The following is an 18,368-nucleotide window of genomic DNA, read 5'->3' as shown; positions in this document are numbered from 1 at the left end:
TTTATTGTCATGAAAATCCTCGTTCGTCTTTAAACAAACATTCAACGATATCTTTTTTTATTTTCAGTGGGAAACCATGAAAGATATCGACGACGACCATGACTGAAAAAGGAGAAGTCAATAGGATGTTGGGTGAGTTAACAATTCGATGGGTGCCGGGAATACAATAAAGCCACAATCGACAAAACACAATTTTACAGGAGAAGAGATTTAGTGACAATTTTGAATAATTCTTAACTACGAGGCGTATCAAAACGGTTTGTATATCAAACGATGCGTTATTTTTTCTGGAGTAACATTTAATGTGCTTAAGGTTATAGTGCTTAGAATATACTTTAAAAAAGGTAGAAATACATATTGCCGCTTCATACATTGAAAGTCGGTTCCGTAAGAGTCCATTGTGGTTATATTCCGGTAAAAAGTGTGCAATTAATCAAACAGCAATAGTGTATTGCAGCCTCAGGCGCTGATCTGAAGGATACAGTAATAGCCGTTTGCTTGTAGAAGATTTAAATAAAAGTTTTAACAATGTTTATGGCACGATTATTTCGGTCAACAAATTTTAAATGATGAATGGGAATAACGATTCAATATCCATTGTGCTTTTGGTAAATCAGGCAATTTCAAAGATAAAATTCTGAAAAAAATTCAAAAGGTGTATAGTATAGGGACCCGCAGTTTACTAAAATCACTTAATCGGAAAACTGCTGCTATGGCTATTGCGGCTTTATTCCAGGCACCCATCGAATTAATTAATATAAATTTTTTTGCTCAATGTATTTAGACTGAATAACTAGTACACTAAATGGTTTCTGATAAGTTAATTACATATAGCACGACAGCCTATAAACTTAAAGCTCATTAATTTGTACTTGCTGCTTTGCAATTTAGAATTTACTCTGCCATTTAACAGAGTCAGTTAGTCATAAGTATAAGAAAAAGTTACATTATTTGTACGGTAAAGTTATGTCTAGTCCCCGTTACGTATTATTACATCGTCTGTACCTAGTAACTTGAAAACGAGCTAGAAAATCGACGATTCGTTTAAACATATTGGATGTTCCCGTTTTCCCAGATATATCTAATCAAATCTGAATTACAATTGTTTGTACTTGACAATGTATTTTAAAATTCAGTACAAGACAGTTCGTACTCGACGAGAGTCGTTCGACGTTCATTATTGTAATAGAAAACTTAAATGTGTGAGGCTAGACTTATTGACTACACGTGGTGTATATTTACATCCATATTTAGAAATCACGTCAAGGCTCCCGGAGTGTCAGCTGGTCGTGCAGTCTTAAGACCGCCTCCTTTGAGTCTACAAGTTCTTTACTCTGACTTGCGATGATAACCCGCCGATAAAGGCACCGCACTATCAAGACTTTACGTCTATTATAGTCAACAACAGTGAACATTCAACACACGCTGAAAGTAATGTGGAATTTATGTGTAGTTACGCAAATATTTCCAGAAGTGATAAAACCTAAAAACAATAGACAAGTGATTAATAAGAAGGTGTGCAAACATAACACAAAGAGGCGAAAGAAAAGACCGTAGATGCATTGATTACTCATAATATTACAGTGGATTAGTGTGATAATAAACTTGATAAAGTTAGTGTTTTCAAAATGATAGGTTTAGTTCTATGTGTTATTGCCAAAGTTATAGAAATTGTTACGAATGCCTACTTTGACAATGAACCGGAGAAGACTGATGATGCAGGACCTAGATACAATATTCAAAGACGAAGAAGAAAACGAAGGAAAAGAAAACGTAAAGGTAGGCTTAAGTTTCGACATGTTAAGATCAGTAACAACGATGTGATTATCTTTATCCTTTGTCTTGAAATGATATTGCAATCTTATCACTTGATTAACAATTTGGCTGAGTAAGCTGAGCAATACGCGGCCTATATTAGGTGATTTTGATAAGCAATGTTCAAAAGACTTTTTCCGTATAGTCTCATTAACAAATTTTTCTATGGCATCTATCAGAAATTACTAAGAAATGAATTATAAATTAAAGTTGGCAATATTTTTGATGCTGCGTCACTAACAGTTGATAAGTATTATTAATAATATTAAAAACTACATGTACCTCATTGTCTTATTCATTACCAAGGTCAAGAATGTCGTGGTGATGTAATTGTTGTCCCACCAGACAGGTATCAAGTTTCAAAACAAGTGCGCCTCTTCTAGCGACATCTGTGATGTTTGCCACTAACCGTATTACGATCGAGTCGTTCTTTAATGATTGCGAACGATGATCATTGAATGTTTAAGTAACAGTTGCATTATCACAGAGGGCGTTAGTGGTATTTTTATTTCGGATTACTCTGCCACAAGAGTTTGCTAAGTTGGTCTTTGAGGTGGTATCCTCAAAGACCTGCAGCCCCCTATATTGTCTAATCGGAACGTCTGAATTTTTTATTTTTTTCAGTAATAGATCAAAATAATGCTCCCTCGAGGAAAAAGGTTCATAAGTACCTACCTACTTATAGAATGACCATCTGCACATACCTACTACTAATTTATGAATCTATATATATAAAAGAAAGTCGTGTTAGTTACTCCACTTATAACTCAAGAACGGCTGAACCGATTTAGCTGAAAATTCAGTCAGGGAGGTAGTTTAGAGCCAGGAGAAGGACATAGGATACTTTTTATCCCGTTCGACAGCATTCCCGTGTGACTTGACATGAAACGTCAGTCACTATAAAACGTGGTATAACAAAAAAGAATCAGACTTAGAATAACAAACCACGCAGGCGAAGCCGCGGGCGGAAAGCTAGTTATTTATACATACGAGTAAATGGTAAACTACGAGTATGTATTGCATGAAATAAATCAAATGTGCAGCACTGTCAGTTGCTTTAATCTATGTCTTTCTCGAATACAGTTTCTTAATTCTCCCTAAATATTCCTGAAGATAGATGAAAATTATAGGTCATTGCGGATAAAATGAAAGGCTCCAAAAACCATGAACTCGCGTTCACATCTGTATTTTGAGGTCATTCACTTGCCGCAAACATAATATGACTGATTTGGCAAACATACCGTTACATTTTTAGCTGTCGGCTTCACATGCTTGGCCATTTAGAATTTAGGTCTCGACCATCTTTCATAGCTAAAGTTTATTAGCCAAAGAAATGTTTTTCAGCCAAAATCTATGTTATTACTTATTTTATTTGGTATCAGATGAATTTGATTTTGGTAAATTGGAAGAGATGTTTAGGAATTTGTATTCGAAAGAATAAAGAACTTCCACTAGAGAAAAACAATTATGAAATCAAAAAGTTCTTTCTCTTTACTCTCAAAAACCATAAAAAAATAATTTATTATGTAGGTATAACGTACGAAAGTACGAACTATACTTGTATATGAATTAGGTATTAAACTGTTCAAATACCTACGTAAGTTTGAAAAAAAAATATAACAGCGCATAGGTCATGGGTTTTTTATTTCTCTTTTTTTCTTTCCCCTTACTGCTTGACATTGATACTAAAAGCCGAATGTCTACAAGGCGAGCTACAAGCAACTTTGTATTGTATTTTGCCTTTCCGCCTCGCTCGAGGGTGCTCCGCCTTTGCCAAGTCACGGTCTTCAGTCAAGAACACGTCAATGGTATACCCCATTGGTAATCGATTCAGCAAACATAACTGAGACTAGGCATTTTTGAACCATTCGATTTCAATGCGTAGACGAATCATCATCGAGTCTTTTATTAGAATTGATGCAGATTAATTATAGACCTTGACCGGATAACCCCGTTGTTCAATTTTGTACTTCATTTTCGGTAATTTTTTTTACTATTAAAATATTTTTTGCTACAATACTCCATTATTGTTTTATTTCTTTCCGAAATTAATAGTGCAGAACATCTCGAGATCTACTTATCTACCATTAAAAAAACAGGAGTCTATTTGAACTAGTTTATAGTCCCGAAGGAGATTTTATCAATAAATGATCAACGAGAATAAATATTTGGACTAATTATTTTGTAATTGATTGGAATAACTGAGGCAAACCTACATTATCCAAAGTTATAAAAGCATTATTATTTAACAACTGCACGTATTAAAATGCATAACTAATTAATTCTCATATCATGAAACATCACTATCTTATCACTAGGAAATACTTTTGCGAGGTCTAGGTAACATTTCATCCTTGTCGAAGGATTTACAAAACAATCGTTCCATTTATTCGTTCAAGATTCCTTATTTTGATAGAAAGTGTGGAATTTATTAGTTTTGTTTATATTCTTCTTTACCCTCCCCCCGATTTGCAGAGAATAGTGACGTCGGACTAGAATGAAGTTGGAGCGCATGCGTACGTCAGTAACGCGCGCTGCGCCTGCGCGTTTGACGGTTTATACGGCGGTGCTGTAGTCGTGATCCGATTAACAACGTCAGTTTTATTATTTTCTACTTTTACAATTTTCTAATGCAATTTGCGTGTGCTACGACAAAAAGTGCTGCGTATCGCTTGATTTATCGAAAACTATATTTATTGATTAAACCGCGAACTTTCCAATGTTTTAACAAAAAAAAAGATCTAAATCGCTCCTATTCCAGCGATATACCATTAACATTACGAATGCGGAAAGCATTACGTTTTGCAACAGCGTTTTGTGTTGCGATCCCGTTTTTAATCAAGGATCAAAGATTTGATGCGTGCTAGTCGGCGTATACTTCAATTAATCCCGTTCTATATGCGTCCCGTTTCGTTCCCGACGTGTTCCCCTCCTCGCAGCTGTATTCACTCGGTTGGGCGTCTCTATCGCACGCGAGTGATCATTCACGCGGCCCGTATAATATTTGTATCGGGAATTCGGGATAGCGCGCTCGCAGCTGTCAAATCAAGCGATACGCGGCGGACCCCCGTCAACAAATTAATAGTTGCTAACGTAATCCTGTATTTTTCATGTTGCAGTGTCTTTACTTGTGTTTTGTCACGTGCAAAAACAATGTGAAAAGTGGTTGTTAATAATTTTCCTAGTAACTTGTATCCTTTCTGACTTGTACAAAATTTGGAGACGCAAAATGTGAGGTGTTTACCCTCAATGTGTCGAAGTGCAAAGTGATGAAGGTGCCCGATAAGTGATAGTGGACCCTTTATATCGAACACTCAAAAAGGATACATTGAGAAAAGAAAATGCGGATCAAAGCCTTCAACGAATTTCGCCCGAATGGTAATTAATTTAATATCTCCTTTCCTCTGCATTAGCATTTAATTGGTTCACTGGATATTTTACTCGTGCATATGAATTTCATATTATTATTTAATTATTTAGCTGTACAACTTAAATAACAAATCAACCATGACGTTGACGAAATAATTTAACACATATTTTTTTTTAGAAATACCCACATAAGCTTTAGCTGTTTGTGAATATTATTTATTATGCATAAGGTGTAAAATTTTAGCTGCACGCGTCATGAGACTCCTACTTATTTATAAAGCTGTCATTATTAGCGAATTGCACAAAGGTGTATTCACACTATCAATATGTTTGAAGATTAGTTTCACTGTTATTTTTTCTTATTTCTCACTACTCAACTAACTTACCTAATAGATTAATTATTAAAGAAATAGAAAAACTCTTTTAGAGGCATCAATAATGCCTTTATTTATTTTGAAAAACTTTGCAAAGCCTATTTGCAAAAAATAAATGAATTTTATGAATTTTATGATATTGATGTTGTTTTATTTTGTCATATTTAATTGTTACATACTCGTATGTTATGTATGCGCATCAATTAATACCAGCAGATCTAACAAGCGTTTACTCATTTACTCTTTGGTACATACCTATTATAATAAAGATAAATATTAAGTTTTGAATCAGTAGTTAATGCCAACTTTAGAAACTAATTGATTTGACTGACTGGCGTGAATTTATAATAAACAGCAATTTTCCTCCAATTTGCACAAATAATTATGAGGAAAATGCATTACAGTTTGCAACCTTGACTGATGGAAGTTTTATGTCCCATTACTCCCATCCCCATCCCATCATACAGTTTGTTGCGGCACTTTTTAATTTAAAACAGTATAATTTACCAGGGTTTACCAACCAGGCATAAAGAGCACAGAATGCATAAAAGGGCCACACTTAAGTTTTTTCATTAGTCTTTTATTTTTATGTCTTAAAAAAATGACGATCTGTAAGTTTTTCAGTCAAAATTCGAAATTCAAAAATTTTGGCTTTGAATTAACAGCGAGTTTGAAACAGGGCGCAGGGCTTACTTTGTTTTTAAATTGACGATCTTTTATTTAAATGAATTCGAAATTCAAAATTTTAGGCTTTGAATCGACAGTAACGGCCGTATTCACAAACATTACACATCTCACAGTGCGCCCGTTCTCAAATACACGAACCAATCACAGAGCTCTATTCAACGCTGTGCGTTCGATTTGCTGCTTCACTTAAGCAAGCATCGTTTGTGAATACGGGCGTGAGTGTGAAATCGGGCTTAGGGCCGTTCTCTAATGATTTAAATTGCGATGACTTGTCCCGGCGGGTTCTCATTGGTGCAATCGAGGCTGAGGCCGGGCGCGGTTTCATCACTCATAAATACAATAAAAGGCGAGTTATCCTCCATATGGCCGTCCATATGGGCCGAGGCATAAATATTTGCCTCTTCTATATCCTAAATTGTATTTCCTTTGTTATTTATTGATTTTGACCAGCAAATCGATATTTTTGGCCGTATATGCCCGAAACATGTCCATCTTCTACAACATCAATCTAGAAAATGGTTTTCTTTTCTGGTATATCTAAGTCCCTCAAGGTCAGCGCTCCGTATCTGAGCACTCCTGGCACTCTCATCATTATCATTAGTGTAAAGCATTCCAATGCTAGATACCTCCTCAAAGCGCCCTAATTTACGCTGTCTTTACTCTTTGGTTCGTCGCATCTCCTTTCTGTCAGAGACTTTTTGCAAGTCAAAGAATCCACCACCAAAACCATCTCATCAAAGGCCAGAACCGCCCATCTCATCGCATCAACGCTCAGTCCTATCAACGATAACCCGTCTTTACCTATTTTCCTAGACCAGGCTCAGGATGCATATCTACTTGGTTGTGGTCGACCGGTTGCGGTTTAAAGACGCAGCGGCTAGTCGGCCGTCCTCTCCCATCCCAGAGCGTGTCTTTCCTTAAAATCGTGCCTCCTGGTATGCCGGTTTGACCGGAGCAGGCCTCGTCCTGGCTGGGTGAGCACTATCGTATCTTATCGTCAAAGAATCCACCTAGTTAGAGAACGCCTGACACTAACTACGAGCCAATGTCTGCCGTTTACTCCAGCGGATATCGGTTCTTTAATTTAACAGATATGACAGACCACTTCCACTTCAACTTGCTAATCCGGTGTGCTATGCAGATGACTTTGAATTTTATCCCTCAAAGAAACTGCGAGCGTAGCACGTTCCATATAGCTCGCTGAACGACTGAGTGGCACTCTATAGTTATAGTAATATACGACAATTTACTGTTACTAATTTTACGATTCCTGTTGACCAGAAAGCAATCTCGGTGACTCTTATTGTCTAAGAATCAAATACTCGTAGGAACGTCCCCAACCGGGTTAAGCATGGGATTGTTATGGCGATAAAGACAAGACTTTGAATTCCTCTCGTATTCATTACTCGTTATCTACTAATTTTATCTTTACAGCAATAATTTATGATTCACATTTCCTCTATTTCGAATCGCCTAATGCAATCTCAGACGGCATAACATGCATAACTAAGCGAGATAAAGCATTTGAAAATCTTTGTCTGCTTTAAGCTAAAATTAAACCTATTCTTCAGGCGATTGTTTGAGTATTAGCAGCGTAACGACTCATTAAATTTATCGTTTTTTCTTGTAAAGAACATGTAAATCCGTTCATTACCGACAAGAGTCCATAATCTGACATTCGTACTTGAATGAGAACCATTTTACAATAGGCATCATCGGAAGCCAGTTTAACCGAGCACATTGATAGGAAGGCCTTAATAGTTTATTCAACAGCCTCCATTGTTCACGTAACAGCAATTTTGTTTTTTAAACTTTATGGAGACCCATTGTTATGTAAACTTATCGTACTTGACTCGCTTTGTGTTATACAGTCGTCGTGTTGATTGCTATAAAAATGCTTCTCAGGCTTGTTAAATGGGGTTTAGCCATGAATAAGCGATTAGCAATAAAACATATGGCACCTAAACCAAATCATGGCCATGTAAATTGTAATGGGACAGCCCTAAGCTTGACGCCAGACATTTAAATCAGTCGCCATAGTCTCGACATTTGTATGATTTCCGTAGGCATGCAGACACATCGGTAATCAAACGATATGGAATAACGTGAGTCAATTATTTACAAGCTTCCTGAACATAATGCCGGTGGACAGCTATGACTGTTCATTATAACATTAGTTATATCGATATGCGCAGCGGCTATAAAATTATGGGTAGTATTTAAACGAGTGACTGTAAATTTATGTTGTAAGTGTCAAAAATAATTAATGTGGGCTAAAGAATTACTAAGTGAGCGACTGAGTGCGAGTGACGAAAAATCAAAAGAACAGCAACTTACAAAAAAAATTGAGTTCCTTAAAATACAAAATGAGAAGCTTCATAATATTTGAGCGACCTAATATTTGATTGAGTGTCAACGTTAGGTCCTGCATTTTTTTCAATATTTGGCAAATGCTTTTTTTATACTGAGCGGTATTTTTAACTTTAACGAAGTGTTTCGAATGCAAAAACTACTTTGAAAAATACTATTCTGAGCAGCGTATTATGAGCCCACATTTAAATAAAAAATGATCTTATGAAATAAATATTTGACGGAACACTATTCTAAAGCCTGGTCCGTGAGCACGTAGAATTTTGTCCAATGACCCCAAGCTACCCATCCTTATCGCTCGCGCGTAATTATATTGCTGTCACGACTGTGCGATGGGCGCCCGCAGTGAGTGTGCGAGCGCGACAGCAATATAATTACGCGCGAGCGATAAGGATGGGTAGCTAGGGGTCATTGGACAAAATTCTACGTGCTCACGGACCAGGCTATAGTAGCGAAAAAAATAATTCATTAAAATTTAAGGGTAGGTAATCAAATGAAACAATGTACATACCTATTACGAAAAATGAAATAAATTTGTATTTTCTTAAATCGAATCAACAAAAAAAAAAACAAAATAAAATAAGTCGCTTCTGTCAACCAAAAAAAAAGTAATCTTATTAATAAGATTCATTGATTGGTACCTATGAGGATTGAGGAGCTCTACCTACTCATCGTCACTGTATGATAAGTGCTGGCTTGGACTTAGCGGGCCGGCCTCGTTTTCTTTTTTGTCCAATAGGTATCAGTTTTGCTTCCAGTGGCGGTGTTGTTAGTTTGAGCCGAATTGCTAGACCCAAAACGTGTTTGCATACATATTTTGTTAAAAATTCGGGACAGTCGCCCCGCCCCCATTCGAATTCGCGCGCTGTAACAATCTGCAGTTTTCATTAATAAAGCGTATCAAAATAAAAAAACATGAGACCTCAAATATAATATCAGTAACCAATAATAATTAATAAAGCAGCTCACAAAACTTTGCTTAGAATTAACTTTTTTGTAGTTCGTTCAGTAAAACCTCAATTAGAAAAATCTAATGTATCTTCATATTAAAGTTGCCCTCTCTGTATTTCTAGTCGCTCACTTAGTAATTTAGTCGCCCGGATAGTATTTTTATGTCTGAAATGTAATAATCAAAACCCACATTTTGTAAGCTCGTTCTGGATTATATTATTGATCAATATTCGTCGTTAGTTTGGTTAATTTTTCGCTTACTCAAATTCATACCGCTCAAGGTATTAAAACAGTAGGCCATCATCAGTCGCAAAGTTTTTTTTTAGTCGCTCGTTTTATAATTCCCCTAAAATTATTGGTTTATGCAAATCGTTCAAGCCTAAATTACCCGCAGGTATCGCGGTTGCACTGTCGTTTATGTCTGACTCAATTTAGTCTTTAGAACTTCATTTATTTTTATTAATGTCTGTCGTTTTAGGCTGAGTTTAACGGTAACTATAACAATAACCGGTGTTTTTTTTGTATGGAGTTTGACAGATTTTTGACGTTTGTCAAAGTTAAAGTAAGATGGTGCAACTAAGCCTTAATATTCCTTTAGTTAGAATCGGCTAGCTTCTAAATTATTCTTGCTTGTTTTTTGACGTATAAGTTTTCATTGGTTGGTAGAAAAAAATCACTATTATTTTTGAGAAAGACTGTACCTAATTTAAAGATGAGTATTGAACGATATTTAGCTATTGAGCTAAATTATCTTTGTCATGTAGACAATTTTCAGTCTCAAGTTGAGAAATTGTCAGGCGCAGTGTCTACATAATTTGCAAACAATGTTGTTAATTTGTCAGTCTTGTCAGTTCAGCGTCTACAAAATGCAGACCTATTTCGCTAACGAGTTTACAATTAGATTTTGAAGATAAGACACGTCTCTGGCAGTGCTACCCTCGACTGTGCCTTGAGGGGTCTCCAATCGATGCCACCCTCGCTGCGGCATAGGTTTACTCAGGTGCCACCCCATGGAAGAAAGAAACAAACATATATTTGGAAAGAACGCCTTTTAATTTTTACGTGGCATGCGATTGCACAAAACTGGGCTCTGACTAAAATGGCAAAGACCAGTGTGCACTGTGCAAGTAAAGTTACGATGAAAATGTACGCTACATGAATAAAGATGTGAAGAGATAGTATATGCGGAATAAAATCAACTTATTTTAACAATTAAAATGGATGAAAATAGTACGAGTAAGTGTAGGTGCAACTGTTATTTCTTTTGTTCATTTTAAAAGGAAATTAATCAATTTGTCCAACTGAATAGATTTCTAAAAAACCTTACTGAATTTAGAGACCAGTGTGGTCAGTAAAAAATAGTTGAATTTTTGTCATGTCAACTCTAGTCATATTCCAAATGTCCACCTCACTGCGTCTAGGTAGGTACATCCGTTTTCATTTCTGAAACAATGACAAATAACTCATGACTGGCTCCCTGTACGTGGTCAGTGTTGACTTGGGCAGCAGTTTGTGTCACATCATCAATTTTACGACTGACTGCTCCTCTCATTAGTGTGCGTGTCACATTCTGAAGATCCAGCGAAAGTGTTCAATACTCATGGTACGGTCGATCAACTCACGCATTCCGAATGAACCTTATTGAGAGGGGATAGAGTAAATATTGCAATGTTCGCGGAATTGCATTCGTTAGAAAACTTGTTGTTATGACACTTTCTATCAATTTTATGCCCTTGATTTATTTATTGCTCGATATAATTATTGTTTATATTTTACTACTTTACTTTTTTAGATGCATAAATAATGTGAAATTATACATATCATATTGATATCATGACAATTATTAACTTACATGAAGACTTCCTTAAACTTCAACACCGCGAAACCACATTTTCGTAACTTTACATGAGAGACGAAAATCGATTATACATATTTTCATAAAATGTCATAAAAGAAGAAGTCAGATTCTTGTTTATACAGGGTGTTAGGTAAATGGGTATATGAGCCGACACTAGCCCATGTTAACATGGTCATATAAATGGTATGGTGAAGTCAGAAATTTGATATCATAATTATTTTTTTTTAATTATCATACAAAATAAATTTTATAAAATCCGACTTGTATGAAAATTAAAATAATTAAAATGAAGATATCAATTTTGTGACTTAACCATACCATTTATATGACCATGTTAACATGGGCTAGTGTCGGCTCATATACCCATTTACCTAACACCCTGTATATTATGTGTATGATGATTAATTAATAAACAAGAATCTGACTTCTTTTATGACATTTTATGAAAATATCGTTGTTCTTCGCTCCTGTCAAGTTACGAAAATGCAGTTTCGCTATGTTGAAGTATAAGGGACGCTATGTAATTTAGTGAGCTTCTGGACGTTTCATAGGCATGTGTTTAGGTCATGCGTAAAATTGAGAAGCTAGGTTTGTTTGATTGTGTGATTACTTGCGTGAGTTGCGTGTTTGTTAGTGCTAAGATACATACGGTTAACTATTATCTGACTAATTAATCCTTTTATTGGATTGGCCCATTATGCAATAATTGAAAAAGTAAATAACAATTTATGAACTTCAAGACTAGCTGATGACAGCCTACATTAATTTTCTTAATTTAAAGACACAGTAAATAATGTTTACAAAATTAATTTAATATAATAACAAGAAATTAAAGTGATTATATAATATCAAACTCATTAAAAGTCGACAAAGATATATTGAAATTAATAATATCTTACATAATAAAAATAATTCTAAATAAATCCAATTAAGTTATTATTGAATAGCATTCCTCACAAGACGATTATCAACGTTTAATAAAAGTAACTAATTAAACACTTGAATCTGTGTAGGAAAAGTGTATAATAATATGTTTATCGATTAAGAGGGTTATTATTTAGTACAACCGAAATTTGGCCGAAGTCTTAAATTATGTTTTACCTACTTTTAACCCAACGAAGAGAAAATGTTCACAATCACGCAAATTGTAAGAAAGTCTAGTCATCCAGACCATAACATTACCCATTCGTTGCACATCACATGTAAATTTACTTTTCACGAAGAAAGTAGACTGACGAAAGATATTCAGTAAATTGATTGAACAAAAGATATCTTAATTGAACAAATTCTGAGATCTCGTTGTGCATGACTTCAATTTAATAAAAATTGTAATAACACAAAACAGTCTAAATGGTCCATTAACGTTTTGATGATATAAAAATCAATTACTCGTAGTTTCCGAAAAACAATTATTTTTAATTAAAAAATATTTGACACAGTTCGGAAACAACAAAAGTCGTGAATAAAGTCTCCAAATCTACGAGCAATTTTTTAGTTTTCACTTTTCCAGTAATTGAAACTCATTAATTTATTCCAATCTCACCCAATTTGTAATGATATTTTTTTTATACCTAATTAATGTCATGAAAAGACCCAATTCAGTCAAAAAAAAATTACCGCTCATCAATTCTATCAGTCCTAATTTCTTTTTACCTAATCATATTAATAATTGAATTACCGTGTCTACTATTGTTCTAATAATAAATCGTATTGATTGATATGTCAATACCATTCTATCAGGAAGGTAATCATGAGTAATATTAATGTAGCTTCAGTCAAAGAAACAAACAAGTAATAAATAGGCACTTTATTCTATCAATCAGCCAACCGGACACATAAAAGGTACGGCAAGGTAAGGTCTTACTATTTGGTCTGGAAATAAAGCTATTCCTATTCAAACAGTGTCCATAATCGAATTAAAACTGATGTCATTATGACGAAACTTTAGAGGACATAACGAAAATAGTGTGGCTCATATTTCTTAAAACTAATTGAAATGAGAATGACTCAAATGTCACTGGTCCAAGATAAGGCAGGGGGAAAATGTCTGACTCCAAAAAAGGAGTGTTGTGAGCAGAGCAAGGTGCTCCGCAAGAACAGGTGAAAAATTTGATATCCAGTGCATCTGCGGCAATGTTGCCATACTTGCTGTCGATGATTATGATATTGATAAGAAAAAAGACCATACTTACTGATTTTAAATAAGGTAACAAATTGTGAAATTATTACATTATCTGCAATTCAAATTGAAATAAAATTTCTGAAAACTGTTATAGCACTTACACAATTTGTGATACAGACTTTACGATCTTTATTAATTCTCCAATGGCATCCATAACTAGTGGCATTTAAAGACTAATAAATAAAACATTATGGTGTTGGTTTAGTATTGGATATTCAATTATGAAAGATATTTAATTAGCAATGGAAAATCAAATTGCATGCAACCGCAATGAGCTGTACACACAGTAATTGCACCAACGGAGTAAATACTCAGCTTAACCACATTTTTATCGCCACTTACGCTCAACTTGTTCAAACTTACACTTTACTTACTCCACTTAAGAGCTCTCCAAGTCAGCATATCTCGTGGAGTTGCAAACTGCTTAAGTTTGTTCGTTTACCATATTTTGCAACGCAAAGGGAATTAACACATTTTATGTTTCTCGGGTGATAGGGTTTACTCATCTTTAAGAAGAGGCAAGTTTCACGTTGAATAATTTACACTTTGATTTACGAGCATTTTAACCTTCAATTTAATTTTGAAGTCCTGCCATAGTGACACACTTTTTATTTAGTTTTGAATAAAATGAAAAAGTGTAATATTTTATCTGTTATCATTGCATTATCAAGAAAGTAGTGAAAGCAAAATTGACACCTTTCTCTACTTAAAACGAGATACCTAATTATGTACTTACTCACATATATTGACTTCGTATGTATTCGATATTATAAAACAAATGTGTATACTTACTTCTCTTGGCCAGCTTTCCGATGCAGAAATAGATATATGGGGCTTCCGAAGCTAATAACCAGAACGGTATCAAACCGTTACTCGACTAGTATCGAATATCTAGAGTGGTATAGGAAACGCATCATTAACGCTTATAGCGCTATAGGTTTTATTTAGGTACACAGTTTCATTGATCGCACCACACGCTGTAAACAGGTCACCCTTTTCTGCCGGAAGAGTATGAATGAGCCTTCCGCTTTGCTTGTTTGTGGTTTACTTCATCCAACGCTTTTATATGTTACTTTATCTAGCTCGGATTTTTTCTTCATTACACTGCCAATCACTGGCAACGTTATTTTTCAATCTTTTTGTTTTACGAGTATATTTTCTTTGTGTGTTAGCTTTGTTAGGCAAAGTTTTATTTATAAAGTGGCATAGTGTTTGTCGAGAGAAGGTTTTAATCCTTCTTTCGCTGCTCTGTTCAGATTTTGGTAACAAAAATAAATCTATATGGGGGACTAAGTACAGTAACTATGTACAGTCATGCCATGTGATTTGCTACGTCTACGAGCTATATTAGAAAACGTTTAACTTTATCCATTTTTAGAGGAAAAGTGGTCTAATGTCTAGACTAGTAAACTTGTAAGTTTTCGGACATTCGAACTTATAGTGCGTCCGATGAATCATCTGTGCGTGTTTTCATGGAAACTCCAGGGAACTCAGCGAGATTAACGACAGGGGGACTTGCCCCATGCCCGTGCTAAACCTCTATTACATTTAACGCGTGGATAAAGGGACATTGACACGAGATTTTTCTGTATTAAGTGCAGTTTTATTGGGGAAAGATTTCCTTCTATTAACAATTGGATTACACCGCAATTTTTTGCACCAAATAAATAAAAAGAAAATGGTTATTACAGTTACCCCGATGAATCCCAACTAATCCCAACTATACTCAACATCAAATAAACCGCACCTTCCGCGACGCGAACTTTAACGATTTTCTTCTGACACAATCATGGTGCCCCAACAATATTGGTGTTATTTGAAAGCCCAATAAATATCCTTAAAGAAAACCACATTTAATTTCTTAATAAATGATTAACATATACCATAAATGTGACTTGAAAAAATACCTCACTTTGGGCCCACCTATGGGATCAATTAGACCAATTTTTATGGTTATAAAACGAAATAATGATCTCACGTGTCCTCTTTAACAGATTGATAGCGATTAATCCCAACTTAACAGTTTTATAGCCATAAAAGTTGGCTTTAGCGTAACTACCTATTTTTTGAAGAAGTGACTCTGGAACCTTCTAAAGACACATTTTTGGGGTAAAAACCTTTCCTTTAATGAAATGAAGGTTAGAACTAGGCTTTTAAATGGTGCCAATATTGGTGGGAAGTGGGGATGCATACGTTTGAAAATGCTTGTCGCGGGAGGTGCGATTTATTTGATGTCGAGTGTATATTAATATATTAATATTATAAATGCGAAAGTAACTCTGTCTGTCTGTCTGTCTGTTACGCTTTCCCGCTTAAACCTCGCAACCGATTTTGATGAAATTTGGCATAGAGATAGTTTGAGTCCCGGGAAAGAACATAGGATAGTTTTTATCCCGGTTTTTGAAACAGGGACGCGCGCGATAAAGTTTTTCTGTGACAGACAAAATTCCACGCGGGCGAAGCCGCGGGCGGAAAGCTAGTTAATAATAAAGTTACGTATGTTCAACTGCTGAATTGAAGCAATCATTTTGATAGATTTCAATAAAGGATTATCTAGCTTCTAGAAAATGATGAAAAAAAACCTCTTTTCACGAAGAAAGGTTCGTAATCGGATTACTTGCGTGTGAAAATTTGGGTTGACCTTTTCGCATGTTACAGCTAGTTCAAGGGCAGTTCTAGGTTCACAATTTACCGAAATTAGACCGAAAAAGCAGAACAATATTACATGGCTAGTTCCTGACTGGGATTTCAAGGGTCGATTACACGAAGGTAAAGGTCAGACAGAGCCCATTAAACGTATTCAGAGTATTACATAAAGGTTAGCAAAATCTTGTAGACTTCCATTTTGTAAAATTTAAGATTTTTTATCTAGTTGGTTAAACTCCGTAAATAAGTGTACTTAAGTAATTGTTAAACCAATAGAAGGAACAATATTGGTAATATATTGTACATACCTACTTAGATACACTTGACAGCACATCCAACTATACTTTTGTGTTGCAAAATACTGCTACTACATAAGCTGTTACCACATTAGCTACTTACTACTACATAATGTAGGTACTACAGTACTTGATACGCAGTGACAAATTGATACGCAATTGTCTGTAATTTAGGTACACATTTGAGTACCAAGCTTAGGTCTTGCCAGCTTGCCCTTTACACCCTATGTATGGCGTATATACCTCTAGCTTTTCATTATTATGTAGTCGGGATAAGGTCATTGTTTTGAACGAAGCCGATTTTTCCAGGAACCCTCAAGGTTATGCTAGGGGAGGGCACAGGGCGACCCCTCTTACCCTCGCTGTCTGCATCGATCATTTACTATATCTATAGCGTTGGGTAAATAGGACTCTACATTCATGAAGATAAAGTTTGTTTTCAAAGTAGCGTGCGGTATAGCTGTAGATACTCGGTATGAACAGTTTGAAAAGTTACGTGGATTGTTGAAGTAACTCACGTTCTGGATAGTGGCAGCGGTTTAGACCATTCTTATTTATGGAAAAAGCTTCCAAAATATTCAAAGCAAGTAGTAAAAACTTTTTTAAAACGACTCTATAAAGTTGAAAATAATGCTGTTAGATTTCACACTCATAAAACTTTCATAGGTCGAAAGTAGGTACGACTCGAACAAAGCTTGAACTTACGATTGAAGGGTTCGCTTTCAATGAAGATTAAACTCCTTGACATAAACCGATTACACATTCCGAGCAGGCCGTAAGTAGGAGCAGAGCCTCGCTGATGTGACAGCGATGCCGTCATGGCTGTGTCACGACATGTAAATCCACGAGTGTCCCTAACATAATGCTGTAGAGTCGAAAATTGAATGTAGGTTATAGAAATATCCCATTCGAGCGAGGGAGACTTGGGTTGCGTGCCACAATTATATTAATGTCATTACCTCCCCATGGCTTTAGAATTTTTTACTGATGACGCGCCCGTTTAGGTGATGAAAAAAGTGTTCATACAAAAAGTATACCACTCAGGGCGTGTACTGTACAGTACGCCTGTCAAGTAATAAGTACTCGGCATGGGGCACACTGAAAACCAGCGTCGTGGCCTCCCTCACCGGGGGCCATGGCATATGCTGAGTGGGGTCCCATTGCGATGGACATCGCTGTGCGACAGGGTGGCACTGCTCAGTTTTACTTTCACTATCATTGTATGTTTTATTTTATGTCACCTATGTCTTATTTACTTTTTTTTTTTTATTATTTACATCTTTTGTCTTCTGTGATGTCCATGGCAATAAATGTTTCTTTCTTTCTTTCTTTCTTTCTTAATAAAATATCAGCATGCCTGAGTTATTAAAACAGGCTTTCTTTGTTTTTCTACGTTTAGTACCTGCCTATTTTATGTTCACATAAAAATTAACGTTCCGTACATTACTCGCCGACCGAGAAAACTATCACGCACCGACAAACAACATAATTATCCCGATACTGATACGCGTAGAGCCAGAGTGGTACAGCCGACAGCACATCAAGCAAAATATTGTGACTTATGTAGTTCTGATAGTCACTATTTTGCAATAAATAAGTTGCTGTCCACTGTACATGAATAGTAAAAAGGTAAAACCAAGCGCCACAACAGTTACAGTAGAGAAAGTGTACTCCAACGGGAAAATGTGACAAAAAATGGGTGTAAATGAAGTGGCCATGCCAAATGGCTCCACAACAAACAATATTCACGTAGGCGAATGTATCGCAGTCTCACTTTCAGTGAGTGTGTCCCCATGAATAAGGAATAAGAGTTTCCTCTC

The 18,368-nt window shown here is 35.7% G+C and overlaps 1 protein-coding gene across 8 annotated transcripts in view; it reads left to right on the top strand.

The window, feature by feature from the left end:
* Positions 1-18,368, top strand: part of LOC135076878 (uncharacterized) — a 92,921-nt gene that overhangs the window by 5,272 nt on the left and 69,281 nt on the right. For 2 of the 8 annotated variants that reach the window (XM_063971365.1, XM_063971364.1), the window contains one exon: positions 68-132. In XM_063971365.1, the coding sequence (XP_063827435.1) occupies positions 99-132 (34 nt within the window). In that variant the 5' untranslated portion in view covers positions 68-98. Of the gene's footprint in view, positions 1-67; positions 133-1,312; positions 1,780-4,343; positions 4,410-4,934; positions 5,194-18,368 lie in introns of those variants that run through there. The other 6 variants (XM_063971361.1, XM_063971362.1, XM_063971363.1 and 3 more) reach the window with 5 other exon arrangements.

The sequence above is a fragment of the Ostrinia nubilalis genome, chromosome 12, assembly GCF_963855985.1.
Source record: "Ostrinia nubilalis chromosome 12, ilOstNubi1.1, whole genome shotgun sequence".
NCBI lineage: Eukaryota > Metazoa > Arthropoda > Insecta > Lepidoptera > Crambidae > Ostrinia > Ostrinia nubilalis.
Note: the sequence above shows the minus strand (reverse complement) of the source record. Positions and strands in the feature narration are given on the sequence as shown.